Source organism: Labeo rohita, unplaced genomic scaffold (assembly GCF_022985175.1).
Source record: "Labeo rohita strain BAU-BD-2019 unplaced genomic scaffold, IGBB_LRoh.1.0 scaffold_226, whole genome shotgun sequence".
In the NCBI taxonomy this organism is placed as follows: Eukaryota; Metazoa; Chordata; class Actinopteri; order Cypriniformes; family Cyprinidae; genus Labeo; species Labeo rohita.
This window is the reverse complement of record NW_026128506.1, coordinates 84,640-106,851: the sequence shown is the minus strand read 5'-3', so window position 1 is coordinate 106,851 and position 22,212 is coordinate 84,640. Positions and strand designations below refer to the sequence as shown.

At 37.3% G+C, this 22,212-nt stretch overlaps 1 protein-coding gene across 1 annotated transcript; it reads left to right on the top strand.

The window, feature by feature from the left end:
* Positions 1-2,515: 2,515 nt before the first annotated feature.
* LOC127159539 (uncharacterized) lies at positions 2,516-22,022 on the top strand (the record flags this gene model as incomplete). The annotated part of the gene is made up of 13 exons (XM_051102348.1): positions 2,516-2,866; positions 3,124-3,210; positions 3,309-3,401; positions 3,635-3,709; positions 5,674-5,808; positions 11,808-11,891; positions 12,079-12,177; positions 12,324-12,410; positions 17,980-18,075; positions 18,370-18,468; positions 19,334-19,362; positions 19,811-19,867; positions 21,157-22,022. Coding segments are annotated over 13 exons (1,469 nt in total), but the record flags the coding sequence as incomplete, so codon positions are not given.
* Between the last annotated feature and the right edge of the window lie 190 nt (positions 22,023-22,212).

The following is a 22,212-nucleotide window of genomic DNA, read 5'->3' as shown; positions in this document are numbered from 1 at the left end:
AACACCTCTTCCAGCAGCAACCTATTTTCCCAGGAGGTCTCCCATCTAGGTACTGACCAGGCTCAACCCTGCTTAGCTTCAGTGGGAAACCAGTCTTGGGCTACAGGGTGATATGTCTGTATAGCTACAGTACCTCTGCTATCTTAAGAAACATTCACAGGCACACTCACAAACAGGCACATTGCCTTTGAAAAATGAACAGTAGACCCTTCTGCCATGAAGTTTTTTAATTTATAGGTCTACCACAGATCGCATATCTAAATGCTTATTGGGGGTAATACAGCAGAAAAAGTATTGTTCTAGGTATGAAATATGTAGATCTAGTTGTTGTAATGGTGGTAATGTTCATTTACAGTCTCATTTATAGTCTCTAAAGAGCAGTTAAGCTCATTACATTTTAAAAACCAAGTATTTTCATGACGTTCACGTCACGTCAGGTCGTCACGTGGGTCACCCGTCCTGTAAGACGTTCAAAGCCCAAAACGTTCGGTTAGACGTTCGATTAGCCGGTCGGTCGGTCGGTCGGTCGGTCGGACGCTTGATTTTTGCACGGAGTACGCGCCATAGTGTTTTTCCACTAGAGCGTCACAACCACGCTCAGTGCCGCCGACAACGCTACAACGCCACTGCGTGTGACATTTAGGGCAGAGTACGCCTCTAAAAACAATGTTTACACCCTTTTCGCGTTTTATATCCTTCTTTTAACAGTGATTCGCAAATTAAACACTAGCATATAATGAAAGCATGCAAAGAGCATTTACTTTTGCATGACTTTTTCAATTACATGTGATTTCAGCTCAGTAATCCACCAGTTCCGCAAACACTTTTCCCCACCTTTTCGACGCTCTCAACGCTTTCTCCGTGCCGCTTTCAATCCCATAATGCACCTCAAGAGTGTTTAAGCTCATCTTCTATAGGAATGAATTGAAAACGCCAGTTTCGCTCTGCACGCTATGCTGTAGTGGAAATACGCCGTAAAGAATTCGTTTACTGGATCTTTGGACTGAAAAGTTTACAGGGGTTCACTGGTTTAAGAATTAGCTGATTGCTTCTTTGTATTTGTAAGGTATTGTTTTCGTTATTATACTGATTCAAATCAGTAATCAATAATAATTATTACTTTATTAAAATCTGGACTGCGCGAGACGGAGCGGGCGCAGGCGCATTAGGCGCAATCATCAAACATATTTCAAAGGAAGCTGGCGCCACGGTACTGACCGCATCATCACTGTACTGGGTTTTAGCAAATATTTGCATTTATTCACATATGACTGGATGTGGTGGACTAATGATTTTGGCTAATGCTGGGCACTACTGAATGGTGCGCATCAGAGGGGATTTAGACTGATAAAGAAGTGGGTATACGCCGTATACCTGATACCCACTGCTGCCTTATACCTTATTATTAAACGCTCGTTAGGCAGTTGATTCCCACTTTTCCGATGTGATATGTGATGAGAAAAGGAAGAAAAGCGAGTTCTGCAAAAGTCAGATTCGAGCCCAAGTCGATCATAGCACGTACATCTGTGTGCATTTCTCTACAAACTCCGCCACTGCAGGCACTGTTTGATTTTCTCCGACCAGATGGAATGAACATGACACAAGTGTGTTTATTCTCGAAAATGTACGACTTTTTTCGTAAATAATGAGTTTAATCTCAACTTTTTATCTCAACATTTTTCTCAATTTAACGACATTTATTCTCACGCAATTTAACGAGTTTAATCTCAACATTTAATCTCGACTTCTTTCTGGCAATTTAACAACTTTTTTTCTCTTCTGTGCACTTATAACTGGCTTATATTTAGTATATTTAAATATTTGTAAACAAGTGTGAAGAATTTTGAATATAGTGTGTAAATGATGACAGCCTGTTGCAGTTTTGCTTAACTTTTGCTTTTTGTGTTTAGGGTTTTGCATCACAAGTTAATCACAGAGCAAATTGTGTTTGCAAAAAGTTTTGCAAAAGTTTTGCAAAAAGAGTGCATGAGATCTGCAAACAGTGTCTGCTTGTTTAAGGTTTTGCAGAAAAAGTGATTTATTTGACAAATTGGTTTAGGCTATTGAGAATTTGGTTTTATATATGGGGTATAGTGTTTTAGCAAATGTGAAAAACTGTAAAGTGCCTTGAACAAACTGTGATTATCCCTCAAAGATTTGATGTCAACCTAAAAAAACTTTAAACCACCCTAATTATTTCTTCTTCCAAAGCACTTGATGACATTTTTCTCAGATGTGCTGATGTAAAAATACCTGTGTGCCCTTACTCCTGGAAGTTGTGCAAAGCTAGCCAATCAGATTCAAGAGACTTGAGAAAATGTTGTCCAATTTTGTGTGTGATGTGTGTCAGACAGTGTGACGATGAGACATTAGCTCTCTCACTGCTGTAAACTCATGGCAGAAAAAAATAAAAATAAAAATAAAAAAAAAGAAGAAGGAAAAAAGCAACATAATAGGAAATGATGAACCTTCTGTGCTTAAACCTTAATAAACTTTGGGCTTTTTTCATTTTCAGGATTCACTGTGGAACATTTTCATCACACACCGGTTCATCTGGGAGCTTCAATGGTTTTGCCCTGTTATAACGATAAACCCTCTAGAATGAAGCGTCTGAAGGTGGAATGGAGAAAAAAAGACTTAAAGGATCTGGTTCATCTGTATCAAGGTGGTCAGAGTCGAACAGATGAACAACACCAGGATTATCAAGATAGAGCTCATTTCTTTACTGAGCACTTTAAAGATGGAAACTTCTCCCTCCGTCTGGACAAACTGAGATCTGAAGATGAGGGACAGTACACATGTACAGTTCACAGCAGGGGTCGCAAGCAGTTTTCAGCCAAGATAAATGTGGTACTAAGGCTACTAGGTAAGTCAACAGATAAGAAAAAATACATATTCTATCCTTAATCAGTAGATTAGTTATTTATAACATTACATTTGTGTTTCCAACACAGTTTTCAGTTTGATACGTTAAGTTATAAATGTAACTGTCAGAAAGAACAGAGATGTGTGTTTTAAATAAAACTGAATGACTAATACTAATTGTTTAAATCATTATTAAATATTTATTAAAATGTGATTTACTTTTTAACTGAAAAGCGTACTTTTGTATTTTCTCTCCAGACACAGTCTTCCGTCTTCAGATGTTTCTTGTTTTCTGTCCAAATGTTCTGATGTTTCTTGCGTTTGTCGTTTGGGGTGTTTCTGAAGGTCAGTGTTTCATTACTGATTGTGTATGAATTCCCAATAATGGATCATTCAAATAGTTGTTTATTAATGCAGTTATTATTATCTGGTGTTTGTTTCAGGGTCTCTGTTTGAGACGGTCTCTTGTTGTGCTCTTTATTTTCTGAGGCCTCTCATGTTGCTCTGGACGGCTCCGTATGTGAATGACTTCACAGGTGATTAATTATTGACAGTTTATTAGAGAAAATATACTTTGTGAATTATAATACACAGATTTTTACATGAACTAAATAATCTGTCAATACCTGAATATATTTTACATTAAAAAGCATTCAGTGTTTAATTGGTATTTGTTTTTTTTTTCTTTTTTTTTTTTTCTTTTGGTGTTGTAAATGATATTGTGGATGTAATTATTTAATGTTTTTTTGTTTGTTTGTTTGTTTTACAGACAAGATTAAAACATGGATTGATACTTACAGTTTTAGGACAGAATACGTTGTTTTTTCAGCTGTTTTTTATTCAGGTACATCAACAGTCATTATGATAAACACATTAAAAAGCACATTAACAGTTGAACAACAGTTACATTTAAATTATGTCATATCCTCAATATCCTGCTGGAAGTCTAAAAAAAAAAAAAAAAAAAAAAACAAAAAAATAAAATTAAAAAAAAACACCATACATTAGACATTAATACTTGGAAGTGTCTTGTGGTACTGTAGTATTGTTGTCAGTATAAGATATTCTTCATGTGTTCAGAGCTGAATCTGTGTGTTTATGGGACTGATCACATTTTATCACTCTTATGATCATTATTGAAGATAATAGATAATATAGATAATTATGAAAACAAAGGCATTAACTAAACATCATGCTAGTGACTTAAACTGAGACTGAAGCTAAAGCTACTTCACATCTACATCACATCTCAGCATGTTTTGGGGTCATGTCAGGGTCAGGGGTCATATAATCAGCACAAAGGTCACAGGGTCAGGATCAGATGGGAACAGCTGAACTCACAGTTCATTGAATGTGTCGTAATGTTGCATCTGTTCAATGAGAAGATTTTGTAAATCCTTTGATCTGAATTTATTATATCTTGTTCTTCTATTTTAGTAATTGCTGTTTTTTTTATCTCTTCCTTTATTCCAGTTATGATTAAATCTGCCTGGGACAAAAGTCCGAATTACAGCAGATTGGAAGTCATTATTATTATCATCCTCTTTGTGATTGTGATTCTGTTCAACCTCTTCTACATTATTTTCTGTAAGTATTTCCTTCCATCATTAGTCAGTGAGACAAATGTGCTGTGAAATCATGATTGAGCAGACTAATTGTGTTTGTTAAATGCACAAAAATAAAAAAAACATTAAATCAGACCCAGGGTCTGTTCTTCATATCAAATACATGATTTGATGATACATAGATGATTTGACAGATGCGTGATCTTTTAATCCTGATAACTGATCTCTGGCTAATTTGCAGATTTGATTAAAATATCTTAAATTGTCTGAGATTACTTTGTGTTGTCATGTCCATTGGAAAGGGCAGATATACTGATCCTCGAAACCATGATCACCAATGCAGCGATTGTCCAGCGGTGAAACAGCAACATAATGACATCATATCATTAAGATCAAGGAAAACAGCCTAACGAGTAAAATGACAAGAAAATTATAATAAATAAAAAAGTGTAACTATTTTTAAATGATTCCCAAGTATTTAATATTTAATATTTTTTTCCATTCGGCTGGGGATTTATATAACCAGAAAACATTTTCACATAAATTAAATGATGTGGTCAAACACTGGCTGGATTGATAAATCAAGTTCATTCACAGCAGTGGTTCTCAAATCTGGCCTGTGAGATCCATTTTCCAGCAGAGTTCAGCTCCAACCCTAATTAAACACACCTGAACAGGTTCATCAAGGTTTTTAGGATCACTAGAAATTAACAGGCAGGTGAATTTGATCAAAGTTGGAGCTAAACTCGGCAGGAAAATGGACCTTGCGGGCTAAAGTTGAGAAACCCTGATTTACAGTCTGATCAGATCACATGCCCAACAATGACAGTATTTATTTATATATTATTTACACACACACACATATTTCATACTGAATTGAGCTTCTTCACATTCACTTGTGTGTGTTTATATGTGTTACTTTCAAACAGCAGATCAACTGAGTGTCTGTGTTTTGCCATAATGTCTTCATAATGCTTTTATTAAGTGGACATGAGTCTGTAAATGATGAGTTTATCTTCTGTGTTGAAGATTTCTAGAGTATACCATATGATATGATATTTATATGTTTATATAGTTTTCAAAGGGGGGATAGTGAATGATTGTGTGAACATTGTCTCTCCAAATTAAAACATGAATTAGTGAAGTTAGTTTACTTCTTTTTATTTTTTATGCAGTTAATTCAAAATCAGATTAAACATTAGAATTTATTTATTTATTTATTTATTTATTTTTTCTTATACAGTGTTAGATAAAATAATTGGGAAATTAAGTCAGCGGATCAGTACTATATTCGGTGTTCTGGCTGGCATAAGCTTAGATGTTCTGCCTTCACTACAATTCATCCTTCTGTTTTATGCCTTTGGATCTGCCAGAGGAGGTGAGTTCACATTTCTACATTTACAATTAATCATTGATCAGATGCTTTTATCCAAAGCGACTGTTATGACTTCCTATTTGGCTGTTGTTGTTATTTTATTTAATGTCTAGGAAATAAGGAAGTCAACACAAAGAGACATAATAAATAAGAATTTTCTTTTCTTAGAATCAGGGAAGCTGTCTGTTACTAAAGACATAAGATGTGTGAAGTAATGAAACGAATAGAAACCAAAATTGCTTATCAGAAACTCTGAGTGAGAAATTATGTCCATCTAAAACAAACACTCAATTTTTGTATTTACAATGAGGATATTAACATCCAAAGTTATGACAAAAAACAAAAAAGGTACATAACCTTGAAAAGAGGAAAAAGAAACTCAACAGTGTGAGGCATGAGCGGGGCTGAAAGCAAATATATTAATAAAACAAAACACATACTAACTCCAATCAATTCAACACTAACTAACTACACTCACTAACAAAACATAAATACAGATATTTGTTACAATTACCAGCTGGAGTGCCCTCTACAGGAGTTCAAGGGCACTCCAGCCCGGACTCTGTGCTCTCAACCCACCATGCTTTACTCTTGTCTCTATGTGTCTTGTTCTGATTGGTTCCCCTGTTCCATGTGTCGCCTTCCTATTGGTTTGTTTTGTCATATGCTCCCTCATGTTTGGTATTTAAGTCTCTCACTCACTCTTCTGTTTGCTGATCGTTGTATAGCCTAGTTCCTAGTTCCTGTGTTTTTCCTTCCCGTGTTTTCCTAGTCTTGCCCTTGTGTTTTGTTTGATCCCGGACCGTTTCCTGTTGTTTGTTTGCCTGCCGCCTGCCCTGACCTCTTGCTTGAACTCTAACGTTGATTCTCTGGATTGTCTCTATTGCCCTGTATGCTGGTTATCGACTTGGATTGTACGACTACAATTAATGGATTAATAAAGCTTGCATTTGGATCCACGTCCTACGGTCCCTCGTTACAATATTAGCTCCCGCTCCTGCCCTAGTGTTTTTATACAAGTGATATTCTACATGTTGCTTTGTGTAGGTCACGTGACATACTAACCTTGTCTCAACACTACGAATCGAGAGTTTGACCAACAGCCCTTTGTAAGAGAGTGGAGATCAAATCACAGCACTATCAAATCAAAAATTAGCAAAATACAACATAAAAGAAAAGGGAGCATTCTGAATTAACTTAAAATAAACTAACAAATTGTAACTATAACAAAACTCAAAAAGAGATGGACAGCGTGACGATCAAACGAGAGCCATCAACAAAGGAAAATGCACTCTCTCTCGTCTTGTCATATTAGAAGATCAATAGAAGCAATCAAACCAACAAGAGAGCAACAGTATACTGTTCAAGTGCTGTGACATATCTCAGTTAGTCTAACACAGTAAACACAGCATTTTTAATTTTTAAATAGAATAGAATAGATTAGAATACAGTTGAAGTCGAAAGGCACCTTGCAGAATCTGCAAAATGTTAATTATTTTGTCAAATTAAGAGGGATTGTACAAAATGCATGTTATTTTTTATTTAGTACTGCCCTGAATAAGATTTTTCACATAAAAGACATTTACATATAGTCCACAAGAAAAAATAATAGTTGAATATATGAAAATGACCCCTTTCAAAAATGTTCATCCTCTTGAATCTTAAAGTGGCCCTATTATGGATTATGAAAGATTTATATTTTGGGAGTCCCCAACAACAGGCTGACATGCATGCAAGGTTAAAAAACACTTTTATTGTTTTATAATATGCAATATTATAATTTTCTTGAATTATTTACACACTTGTGCCGTGGAACTGTTGTTTAAATGCAATACATGAGTTGATCAGGGGGGTATTCTAGAAAAAGCAGGTTATGTGACATACAGAGCCGGCGTGAGGCGTAAGTGGCTGCTTGGGGCCATGAAATGAGTATATTAAATGACAGCTTGATTTTTATTTATTTTTTGGGTAATATATTGTGTTAGTCGACAATGGTAATTATACAGAAATGCAATATTAAATAATTAAATAATCTATATGTGTCACGCTTGCACAGAGAGGAGACCAGAGACGGAAGTAAACAGAGTGAGTTGAATGTTTATTAACAGGTATGGTAAAAGTCAGTGAGCATGAAGTAGCAATGGATTGGTAGCTTATCTGACAGTCCTGATATAAAGAGTTCAAAAGTATTCCAGGGAGCAAAGTTGAGCAGTCCGAGCACACACTGGAGAGTCTGAGAAGCAGAGGGTCTGGAGCTAGCATCGGGGTAGTGAACGGTAGACCAGACAACGACTGAATGAAGGAGAAGTCTATTTATAGGGCGTGGTAATGAGGATCAGGGGATCATGATCAGAACTCCGGTGAAGCAGAACGAGTGGGCGGTGCTGTAGGTGACATGGCAGATGGAGGTGGCTGTGGTGAATGCCTGACATTACCCCCTCCTCCAGGAGCGGCTCCCGACGCCCTAACACGACGACGGCCGCGACTGCGAGGGGCCGGCCGATTAGGGTGGCTGCGGTGGAATTACAGCAAGAGCAATGGATCCAGGACATCATCTCTGTTCACCCAAGATCTCTCCTCCGGGCCGTACCCCTCCCAGTCTACGAGGTATTCCAGGCGACCCCCTCGACGTCGTGAGTCCAAGATCTCGTGTACGGTGAAGACTGAGGGTTGGTCCAGTATTTCCAGAGGAGGGGGATCAGCTCCAGGGGCGTCTGTGGCAGAGGGAGAGAAGGGTTTTAAGAGGGAAACATGAAAGGTGGGATGAATTCGGTACCTGGGTGGGAGCTGAAGCTGGAATGTCACGTCGTTGATCTGCCTCAGGATGTGAAACGGACCAATATAGTGAGGACTCAGCTTATGGCAGGGCAGACGTAGTCACAGATCCCCAGGTTGGTAGTTGGGCACAGCTCTCCTCCTGGCATCAGCGAAGCTCTTACGTCTTTATACTGCCCGCTGTAGATGGTGATGAGCTGAGTCCCACACTCTCTCGCTTTCTCAAAACCAGTGGTCGACAGCTGGAACATTAGAGGGTTCCTCCATCCAGGGAAACAGCGGAGGCTGGTACCCGAGTACGCACTGGAATGGTGTTAGGCCGGTGGTATCTTGGCGGAGAGAGTTCTGTGCGTACTCGGCCCACGGGAGGAACCTGCTCCAGCTGTGTTGGTCATCTTGGCAGTATGCACGGAGGTAACATCCCAGCTCCTGGATCTTCCTCTCAGTCTGGCCGCTAGTCTGTGGATAGTAACCGGATGACAAGTTAACAGTGATGCCCAGTAATTTAAAGAAAGCTTTCCATACATGAGAGGTGAATTGAGGACCCCGGTCCGAAACAATCTCTTCTGGGAGACCATAATGCCCGAAAGACCTGATGAAACAGATGTTCTGCCATTTCCATGGCCGTTGGTAGACCTCTCAGGGGCACCAGTTTGCAGGCCTTTGAGAACCGGTCAACAATGACGAGGACACAGGTGTTACCTTCAGATTCTGGCAGGTCTGTGACGAAATCCACACCGAGATAGGACCAGGGCCTCTCCAGGATGGGTAAGGGAACCAGCTTTCCTGTAGGGAGTTAACGGGGTGAATTAGACTTGGCACAGACTGAGCAGCTTTGGACGTACCTGATGGTATCTTGGTGCATACTGGGCCACCAGTACCGAGATTGTATGAGCGAGAGGGTCCTACTGCTGCCTGGGTGTCCAGAGCCCGGAGCCCCGTGAGCTGTACCCAGAAGTGTTTGACGTTGGGAGAGGGGCACGTAGGTCTTTCCTTCTGGGCATTCCAGCGGAGCTGGCTCCTGGAGAGTGGCTTGTTGGATGGCTTGGTCCAGATCCCAGATGATGGGGCTGACGATGAGATCAGAGGGTATTATGGGTTCAGGGTCTGAAGTTGCATCAGGAGAGAACTGACGAGAGAGAGCATCAGCTGGTATGTTCTTGGAACCGGGTCTGTACGTGATGATAAAATTGAAACGTGTTAGGAAGAGGGCCCAGCGGGCTTGCCTCGGGTTCAGACGACGAGCTTCTCTGAGGTATTGTAGGTTCTTGTGGTGTGAATGGGTGATTAACTCCTTCCAGCCAGTGTCGCCATTCCTCCAGGGCCAATTGGATTGCCAGTAGTTCTCGGTTCCCGATGTCATAATTCTGCTCCGCCGGAGTCAGCTTACGGGAGAAGGCGGCGCAGGGATCGAGGTCTGAGGAGTCGCCGACCGCTTGTGATAGCACCGCTCCCACGCCGATGGTGGAGGCGTCGACTTCTACCGTAAAGGGACGTTCTGGGTCTGGATGGTGTAGGACAGGAGCGGTGCTAAAGATGGTCTTCAGCCGTTGGAACGCTTCGTGGGCAGCAGGGTTCCAGATGAGTTGTTTCGGTTTACCGCACAGGAGGGAGGTTAATGGGGCGGTGATGGTACTGTAATCCATAATGAACCGGCGATAGAAGTTGGTGAAACCTAGGAAGCGCTGAAGCTCCTTGACGCTGTTGGGTAGAGGCCACTTCTGGATGGCATTGACTTTTCCCTGGTCCATTTGCATGCCCTCGGCACTGATGTTATAGCCCAGGAATTGAACAGAGGATTGATGGAATTCATACTTTTCTAATTTGAGGAAGAGACTGTGTTGACACAGTTTCTGAAGGTCCAGCTGGACGTGCTGGCAAAGTTCGTATGTAAGTGGACACAGCAACTTCACAGAGCTCCAGATTCTGTTTCTACTGCAGAGCGATCAGTGCATGTGTTATTACCTACTAATGAGACTCCAGTGGGTGTGACAGTAGGCATATAATATTATATATTATTACAATAAATTTATGTTGTCACAAAGTTACAATATATACCGTATATCCTTATATTCGATGAGTCATGGATTTGATGATGACATGCACAGACCAGGATGGAGACGAGTGAACTGACTTTGAGGGGGGAAAAAAAGCAATTAGGATGGTAAAAGATGAGAGGGACTCCATTAGAGCTATAGCAAAAACAATGAGCATGGAGAAATCAACAGTTTGGAATGTCCTGAAAAGGAAAGAAACCCCTGTGACTTCAGCAACCAACAATGACCAGGTTGGCTGAGAAAAAAAATAAAACAACAGCAGTTGATAACAGACAATAATAAAGGCTGTGAAAGAGAACCCTAAAGGGCATCTCTGTAAATTGCCAACAACCTCTAGAAAGCTGGAGTGATGTTCTCACAACCTAGCAGAAGATTTGACACAGAACTACAGAGGCTACAACACAGCAAATGCAAACCCCTGACCAGCACCAAAAATAGACAGGCAAGGTTAGAGTTTGCAAAGCCAAGTGAGTTTTGGAACAGATTTTTATGGACAGATGAACAAAGATTAATCTTTATCTAAATAATGGGAAAACAAAAGTGTGGAGAAAAAAGGGAATTGCATGTGACAATGACCCAAAACACCCTGACAGTTCAGTCAAGGAGTTTTATCACAAAAAAATAATAATAAAATAATAATAAGTAAAGTCTTGTAGTACCCAAATCAATCTCCAGATTTAAATCTGATTGAACATGAATTTCACCAGCTGAAGAGGGGACTAAAGGCAGAAACTGTAAAAGTGCTGTCCTTTTTATTTGGTAAAACATTTATGTGTTGAAACAGCTAATAATACAATGTGGCATTCTGTAGTTTTGTCTGATATTCGACTTTTAATCGTATTTTCAGATTTCCTGCTTCCACAGAAAACAAAGCAGTTTTGTCTTTACTGTTCCAATATTAATAAAGAGCAGTGCAGTTGTATGATATGTAAATTATAAAGCACTTATATGAGTAATAAATAATATATAAGGTAATTGGCATATATAATAGTTATCTGTATACATTATACAACCATTTTTAGTGTGTGATATAATAGTGATAGATATAATATAGTAAAGGACATCATTTATAGAGTGATTTATAGATCTAATGAAATGTGAATTTGTTGCTGTGTCTGTCAGTGAATCTCAGTATCTGCATTAATATAATAATCACTCTTCTGTTTGCAGGATTCATCATTGTTGCAGTTTTACCAGTGATTCTCACAATCACCAGATACAACTGGGATCGTACATGTGGTCATCGGATGGGCTGTAAGTGTTTGATGAATTATGATCTGATCTCTGATACAAACAGTAATAACTCATCAGAATGTGATCAGTATATATATATATATATATATATATATATATATATATATATATATATTTTTAATTTTTAATTGAATAAGTGTCAAACACAGATCTGCAGTGTTTTAATAATAGTAAATGTGTTTTTCAGGTTCACCTGCTGTCAGGAGATCAGTGTATTTAACGGTCTTGATACTGGTCAGCGCTGTCATGGTCTATTTCTACAACTCAGCTCTGGAAAATGAAAAGGGTATGAAAATATCAAATAAAATATAAGGAACTGAAACATCTTTCTATAGTATATCTTATATTTGTGCTGAAGTGAACTGTTTGTGAGTTTATGAACACTTGTAAGATGATGATGATGATGAAGCTGATGTGTTTGTTGTTGTTCAGATCGTGTTGGATGGGCCTGTATGATTGCGTTTCTTCAGTTTCTCTGGACACTGATCAACTTCACACGCTCATTTCGGTCATCATGGGGTACAGTATGAATCATCTGATCTGATCATCAATGTGATGAGTTTCAGCTTTAGTTTATTCTCTTCACACTGAACAGATCCAGATTCTACACTGGAAAATATTATCTGAATTTTAGCAGTAAAAGACTGTAGAAATGCTAAAAATCTGATAACTGTATATTCCCTTACTATAAACAGTGAAAACCCTTTTTTTTTCTGTTTTTCTTTTAAGATATGTGCATTAGGACTTAATGTTACATCTTATGTGTTTAATGTTAATTAGGTTATTTTAGTGCTGTGTTTGTGTGAATGACCCTGTGAATAGACTATATGTTACAGTGCGAGTGAGACGAGAGGCGAGCGGATCCACGTGCAAGCTTTTATTAGAAGGACTAGACAGATACATGGTCAGGCAGGCAGGGTCAAAACAGTAGCGAGCATTATCCATAGGGGCGATCCGAGAGAGAATAGTCCAATAACCAGAGCGAGAGTCCAATAGGCAGGCGGCGATGAGTCGTACACGATAAACCAGGCGCGAATACAAACTAGGGAACTAGGAACACGGGGACTAGGAAACTAGGAAACATAAACAAGATAACAACAAAAACAACACTCCATGCAGTGTACAAGGAAGTCCGGGGTTTTATAGAGCGCCTGATTGGTCACGGGGGCTGACGCAATCAGCGCGGTGGAGGATGGGAGATGCAGTCCAAAATGCAAAGCAACAGTCAGAGAGCATGAAAAGGTCAGAGTGACATCTGGTGGTGGGTAGTCCGCAGAACACCGACTAGATTCGTGACACTATATATGAGTATTTTCCTCAACAGTAATAAAACAATAAAATAATAATAATAATAATAATAATAATAATAATAATAAAGAGTGCATGTGCATTTTTAAAAATAAATAAATAAATAAATAAATAAAACTAGAAAATCATACCAAAATAAATTAGAGACATCATTTGTTAAAGGGACGATTTTTTTATTATAAATAAAAATAAAACTAGAAAATTATACAAAAATCAAATAGAGACTGCATTTGTTTTTATTTGTTCTAAATAAATAATAAAACGACTTTTTAAAATAAATAAATCATAAAACAAGAAAATCATACAAAAATAACAGAGACAGCATTTGTTAAAGGGACAAGGTTTTTTTATAAATAAAACAAGATTTGTTTTAAAACAAACAAACAAACAAATAAATAAATAAATCATAAAACAAGAAAATCATACAAAAACAAAATAGAGACAGCATTTGTTAGAGGGGCAATTTGTTTTTGTTTGTTTGTTTTTAATAAATAAATAAATAGTAAAACAACAAAATCACACAAAAAAATAATAATAATAATAAAATAGAGTGCATTTGTTAAAGAGACCAGTTTTTTTGTTTGTTTTTAAGATGACTGCGCGGTCAGACGCAGCGGCTACTCCGGGTCCCAACGACGGTGCTTTTATGTCTTTTAATGTCGTCCGTTCGTCTCCAAACTGTGTAAATGTACCGCTAAATCATGGGGAAAGCACTCCAAAACAGATTTACGATCGCCAAAGTCTTTTGGAAATCGGCAACGCACACAAACACCAACTCTTGAACAATGTATTAAAAGTAAAAAATAAAAATAAAAATAAAAAATAAGTAGTACTATATATTATTAAGTCAATGCAAAACGCAACAACAATAAAACATAAGCCACCTAACCCAACTACAATAATTTAACAGCTTAAAATTTCAGCAATTCTTTTGCAGAAATATGGTTATATGTGATGAGATCTGGGAAAACCCGTCAGATGTCGCGGTGGGACGTTTTCAGGAAATTCGTTTTTCATTAAATTATTATTCTATAACATCTTGTCTATCATCTCTGAAAATATCTCTTAGAAATTCACTTGTTTAGTGCAGAAAAATAGACATTTATTGCAGCAAGCAGAAATGACTGTATTTCTCCTATGTTAAGAACGCGCTATGCAGGTGATTTCCCTTAACACCACAAAAACAGTTAACCTATCAAAATAAACCACCGAACATATTTAGTAAAGGCGTATCAGTTCACATTCTCCACTCCACCAGTCCTGTGTAAAGTACGGCAAGCAAAGTTATTTATTTATTTTAATATCGTGAGATGGCCGAGCGCAACAACGCCGTCTAAAGTACTGCAGCTGCTCACTTAACTGATCTTACTCGTCTCAGTCTGCTCAGTTTTGGTGATGTCAGTGCCCTAAATGATGTTACGGGCTATTTCACATCCAGAGATGAAGGATCGGATGATGAAGTTACTAAAGAGGAGTCCGATGACAGTCTGTTTTATCACAGTGCGCGAACAGTTGCGCTGCATTATTTACTAAACATAAAATGGGTGATCAACGGAAAACAAACGTTAGTCTGTTTGTGTAATGATGCAGTAGCGCTCCTAACTTGACAGACAGCTCTCGTTAAACCCGTAAAGTGAAAGTGGAAGTCGTCTCACTTTAAAGCCGTTTTTCTCAAAATCCCATTCCTGAAAATCATCGCTATCAGTCAACCTAAGATAGCCATAATGTAGGTTATGTAAAAAATAAAAGTTTTGGACATATGGTGTCAAAACCTAAAAAAGGTAAAAATTTCCCCATGTGTTGGGTTTTCCTAGATCGCATCACATATTTGCCGTCTCTGGCAAAATACGACACCTCTCCAGCTGATGTCTGCAAACTGTCAAACACGGTGCATCCCTCTGTTTTCAAGTTTATTCCACATAGGCCTACCATCAAATGTTTCATTAGGTTTGACGCGTTTTCCCCTTCACATGCAACTGCTGTAAAACATTTGCTGCACGTCGCAGTGTCTGAATCATTTCTCGTGAAATATAGCCACACTTTAGAATGGTTAGTTTTTGGCATTTTAAGTTAGACGCGTTTAACGTAGCTTGCTAAACTAACGGCAAACCACCTGCTGCATTCACGCGCTTCTCGATGGTCTCATTTCCAGACAATTTGTGCTTTTAATTCGAAATGTGAAAATGGATAGTAACTACAATGATGTCTTGGATTTCTATCATCAAAGCTTTCCGACGTTCACGTTTGTTTTCTCATTCAGTAAATACATTTTCTGATCAGTCTGACACCCATGAATGCAGTATTTAAATTTAACTAGCGATCATGCTAGATGTTGATGAATCAGTGCTTCTACATCCGTGTCATAACACCAGAAGACAAATATTTCAATCGACAGTTCAGGCATTTAAGTGGCACCGAAATTCGCGTTCTGATTCGGTCCGATACATACCGGTCACATGGGTACCGGTGCCCAACCCTACACCTGGGGTACTCTGACCACACCTCTATTATGCTAATCCCAGCATACAGACCACTTCTCAAACTTACCAAACCGGTTCAAAAACAGATGATGCCACCTCAACACTCCAGGACTGCTTTTAGTAACCTACAATCAAAAAGTGCATAGATGATGTGACAGTCACCAAAACCATCACCACACGCGCCAACCAGAAGCCGTGGATGACAGCAGAGGTTCGTGGGCTGCTAAAAATCCGAGATGAGGCATTCAGATCAGGAGATAAGGCAGCTCTCAAAACAGCAAGAGCCAATCTGTCTCATGGCATCAAGAAGGCAAAACATCAATATGCTCAGAAAATCAACAACTTCAGCGACAGTAAAGACACTCGGTTCCTGTGGCAAGCCATTCAGACCATCACTGACTACAAGCTCCTGCCACAGGCCAGTGACGATGACACATCCCTGCCAGATACACTCAACCACTTCTACTCGCGATTTGAGACACAGAACGACACTCCTGCACAGAAACTCCACACATCTCTCTGTCTTTCTCCAGCCGACGTAAGGAAGACCCTATCCAGGATAAACCCACGAAACGCTGCGGGCCCTGACAACATTTCCTGGCCGTGTACTAAGAGACTGTGCTGCACAGCTGACGGATGTCCTAACAGACATCTTCAACACCTCGCTGAGCCAGGCGGTCGTCCCCACGTGTCTCAAATCCACATCCATAATTCCAGTTCCAAAGACGTCACCTGTGTCCTGTCTGAATGACTACCGTCTCATAGCACTGACCCCAATCATGATGAAGTGCTTTGAGAGGTTAGTCATGCATCACATCAAGTCCAATCTCCCAAACACGCTGGACCCATTCCAGTTTGCATACCGTCCAAACCGCTCCACGGACGAGGCAATATCCAGCACTCTCCACCTAGTTCTCACTCACCTGGAACAGAAAAAATCTTATGTTAGAATGTTGTTCATTGACTTCAGCTCAGCATTCAACACAATAATCCCTCAGCAGCTCATCTACAAACTAAACCTGCTGGGCCTAAATTATTATATATTTATATTTTATATATATATATATATATATATATATATATGTTTATTTGTGCATTGCACTATGCGCTGCTTCCCTCAAAATCTCTCTTCTGCACAATTTAATGCACAAAATATCTCTTTTGCACAATTTAATGCACAAAATGTCTCTTTTGTAAAACATCATGTACAGTACTTATGTAAAGTTTTTGTTGTCTCAGTCTTGTATGTGTAGTCAACTATTTATTATAGTTATAGTATTTATAGTATATGTGTAGTCAAATGGTTAACCGTTGTGTAAGTCTGTAATTGCTTTTCTTATTCGTGTTTAACTAGTATGTAGCACCGTGGTCCTGTAAGACACAACATCTCGTTCTACTGTATGTCCACACATGTAGCAGAATGACAATAAAGCTTGACTTGACTTGACTTGATAAATAATAAAGCACATTTTTAAAATAAATAAGTAAATACTAAAACAATAAAATCATACTAAAAATCAAATGAAGACTGCATTTGTTAAAGGGATGATTTTTTTATTATAAATAAAAAATAAAACTAGAAAATTATACAAAAATAAAATAGAGACTGCATTTGTTAGAGGGACAAGGTTTGTTTTAATAAATAAATAATAAAACAAGATTTTTTAAATAAATAAATAAATAAATCATAAAACAAGAAAATCATACAAAAATAACAGAGACTGCATTTGTTAAAGGGACAAGTTTTTTTATAAATAAATAATAAAACAAGATTTTTTTATGAATAAATAAATAAATACATACATACATACATACATAGTGTTCATGTGTTAGAGTCAAATAAGTGTGTTTTTAGCTGTTTCTTGAAGATGTTCTCAGCATTTACCATCCTTTAATTCAGTTGTTGTAATAGTGATTTTCATGAAATTCTGCTGTTTGTGTCTCAAGCTGATATTTCACTCTAATGTTTCCTCAATCGAGATCAAACGTGTGTGAAAGAGAGAGAAATATGAGTGTATGTGTATGAATACTGTGTTGTTGTTACCTTTTTATCAACCATTTAACTTCTATCAATGAATGAATGAATGATGAAAAGCTTTATTATTCTACAGAATATTATTTTTATTATGCCTTATTAGTTTCATGAAGCAGATCTTTCCTGAATCAAACTCCAAACACACCAAGACTCAAACTTATAAAGAAATCAAATACATCCATTTGTTGTGTTTTTTCTCTGTGCTGATTAATGTGATTTTATTCAATCTAATTTTAATATTCAACTGTATGATTTGATGTTTCAGCTCTTCTCCGTGTTGTTCCTGTGTATGTGTTTGGATCAGTTGGTGTTGTTTTACTGAACTCTGTTGCTCTGATGACTGAACTGATCCACAAAACAGGTGAATCAACACTTCAACATCACGCACTATACCATTACAGTCATATATCCATATATAAATGTATATTATAAACTAATACAGCATCTGAATCTGAACTGAGTGATTGGTAAAATCTCAATGTGAGGCAGAAATCAGCTTCATCTCAAAGTTACTCTGATCAGATTATTCTCATGTCCATTTGGAGCAATAATATTAGCTTATAATCATCTCTTCATGCTGTTGTGTGGTGTATATGTGTGAATGAATGAATATGAGTGAATATGAGTGTCTGTTGTTGTTGATTTTCATCCTCAGTTAATGGTGAAGGTGTGACAGGAGACATGAGGATCATCGTCTTCTCCTCTGAATTCATCTTCACTTTATTTCTGATGATTTTAATGGTTTTTCAACCATGTGAGTAAAACCTCAACATTCATCACATTCACTCCAAGTGTCTCCCAAATTTGTTTAAGGGATTCTCATTATCATTTAAAAATATGATTTGTATGATGTGTCATTTATCATGAAATAAATGATCAGTTTTACTACTGTTTAGTATTTACTATCATTTCCTAGAGATATTTCTACTGTTTTTATAATGATTGTGATTCAGATGCTGTTTGTTCAGTCATCAGTAAATTCATTCACTTGTATCTAAACTGCATATTTGAAGGTTTATTTTCATGTTTATTTATTAAAACCAGGACTCGTCTATTATACAGTCTGATCTGCACCTAAATACCCCAGTAAAAAAGTAATAGATTTAAAATACATTTATATCATACTCAGTATAGTTCAAATCTATTAAAGACATATCGCTCAAGACTTACTGATATAAAAATTATAATTCAACTTTATTTGTAGTGTTTCTTTTTTGCACAATGCACATTTGTTAATATTAGGCCTAAAATATGTTTTAATATCACTAATAATTGTATGACCTTTAAATTTAAAAGTCTTTAAATGCAAGATATTTAAAGTGTAGCTGAAGTTTACTTGCAATAGTTTCACTTCAGCACAATCAAATATACTTCAGTGTATATTTAGTTAGACTTCATCTCTATCTGCACAATTAATGTTCATTAAGTACAAAATTAGTTGTTCCAATTTAGAAGACTTGTTTATGTTTGATATACTAAATATCACAGGGTATATTTATTAACTACATAAATATGTAAATGTACTTGTAGTGTACTAATCATGACATAAATGTATTTCAAATACATTTTAGTATATTTATTTTCCACTATGGTAATCCTAAATCTCTTTTCCTCCTCAGGGATCAAACCATGTCTGCAGTCATGTCAGGTTAGTATCAGAAACTAGATGTGATTCAGCTGCAGTGTGTTAAAGGTGCACTTGGTTAATTTGTGTTTCTCTGTTGTGTGACTGAAGTATTTAGTACAGACACACATCAGTTTGGATGAAACTAAACGTTTCTGATTTGTCACCTGTGATGAACTGATTCCACCAACCAAAGTCTATACTAATAAAGAGAGAGATGTGTAAATTAATTACACTTTATTTTTCAAGCATTGTTTTGGGGGAATTTGTGCTTCATTTGAGTTTTACTGAAATACAGTTCTTGTAATTTTACTCAATTACATTTCCTGACCGCTGATGTGGCTCTACATCATTTACATTCGATTTGTCAAATGTGCTATTCTTTACTGACTGCACCTTTAAACAACTGTCTGAAAAACAGAAACACATTTAGTGAAGATGTGTGTAAATGAACTGTTATTTCTGAACACAGAAGGCAATGAAGTCTCTTCAAACTAGAGCTGCTGGATCACAGAATCAGGAATCTCAGGTTAGTGTCCATTACTCTAATCTGTAATCACTGTTAGAGATGTTTGTAGATCAGTGTTTCTCAGTCCTGCAGATTCTGTGTGTTTCCTTGACACAAACCAGTTCAGGTAATTGATCAGTGAATCTGTAATAGCTGTATAATTGGGATGTAATGATATCAACATCTCATGACATGACAACTTTGTGATATGAAGTCCATGATACGATAAACAAATAAAATGTTGTACATTTTGAAGTTAAATTCTTCAATCTAATGCACACCCATGATCCTAAGAAAATTTAAGACAGAAAAAAAAAAACCTGAACATTAAAGGAGACTCAACCCTCTTTTTATTTGTAATATACAGTCTCAGTCTAAATTTCATGCACACTGGTGTTTTAAAAGCCAAATAAATTAGTTAATAATAATAATATTAATAATAATAATTTTATATAATTGTTATTCCTATGACTGTAATAACCATATATTGTAAATTAGTTGCACTGTAAAATAAATTAAAATTAAAATTTCAAAGGGATATTATTTTTGCTTTACACTAAAGCAGGGAAATTATAATAATTTTTTCCTAATTTCTACACTTGAGAGAGATATTTAGAATTTGGACTACAGTAACGTTAAAAAAAAAAAAAAAAAGTCAGCAATTCATACTGCACTTTTAAGCTTTTATTTTGATGTAAAACTCCAGCTTCAGTGAAAACAGTCTTTCAAAAAAGCGTCTCACTACAAATCTAATGAAATGCTGTAATTATCTGCCGCAAATATAAAGCAGAACTTACGGTCGTTGCTTTCTCAAACATGTGCTAAACTCACAGCACATGCAATAAACCAGTTCACTACATTCATTTACAGTGAACGGAGCCGTTCTGAGGCGCGGAAAACAGCGGATCACAAGCTGATCACCTGAATGAAGTGCTGCTTCAAAAAACACTTGATGAAGAGATTAGGGCATATTGTGCTTTCGGTTTTAGTTTGTTTGACAGATACTGTGCCAAAACATAATGGACCAAAACACAACTTTAAACACCTTTTATGTTAGAATATTTAAAAATCTACACTTTTTGCTCGCAATACCTTTTTTCTATCCTGATGTCACTATATTGATACATCATTACATCCCAACTGTTTAATATCTGTAACAACGCGTCCTGATCATCTGCTCTTCCACAAACACTTCCAGCAGTGCTGTACTGTAAACTGTTGAGTGTTTTATATGAGGAGACTCCAGGAGCAGCTCTGAGAAACACTGCTGTTGAAAACACATGATAAAATGTGTCTTATTGTGAACCCAGAATGCAGCAGCAGCAGCTTCTGATGAAACTCCAGCCAGTGGATCAAACCAGAACCAGAACCTGAACACAACAGAATCTCAGGAGATGAATCCTCTACTGGACAAACAAAACCAGGAGAACGGCAGGAGCGACACAACAGAGGAAAATCAGCCGGATTCAGTGGTTACACAATTATAAAAAAAACACTCTTGAGAAGCTTCTGACTGTGATTTAAGAGAAGAGTTCAGTTTCATTCTTCATTTGTTATTGAGGCCGTTATTTAATGCATGTTTGCTTAGTTTTGTAAATCAGTGTTAATTTCGTTGACGAAGACTATGACGAAAAATATTCGTCAACGAACATTTTTTACAGACTAAACAAAACAAAACTAAATAAACAAACAAAACTAAATAAAAAGACAGATATGATGACGAAGACGATGACGAAATTTAACTGACACTTCAGTCAACGAATAAAAACGAGAGGAAAATGTTGGGGCGGGACAAATGGAGAAGAGATCCAATAAGAACTACCCTTTTGTGGGGAAATCCAATCAGAGCGAATCTTTTGAGGGCAGGTTGATCTTGGCAAAGCCATTTTCAAAAGCCGCGGTTTTGAAGTTATGAGGACGTTTGTTATACATTATATTTAGTTATACATTATACTTGGTTGCACAGTCTTGGTTACAAAGCTTTGGTTAATTTAAGTTGACTTTTCTCGTTAGCAACACGCTAACGTTTTGTGCACGCGGTCCGAGGGCAGCGGTATGTCTCATGAACAGACAGACAGACAGAAATGTCAGAGCTTGCTCTAGAATGTCATATGCGTTTCATATAATTCAGGGACAATGCGTATCTTTTTCAGGGAGCATGTATATTGTTCAGGGAGAGCAGGTCTTATGGTTATTTTTGTAAAAAAGACTCATGTTTTTGACATTTAACAAAATAAATGTTTTTTTTTATTACAACAATTAGATATGTGCCTGTATTCTTTATATGCTTCCATATATTGTAATATACTTACAATCAGTGGCGCCTCCAGAAATTTTTCATAGGGGTGGCCAGATGGGGCCACTTA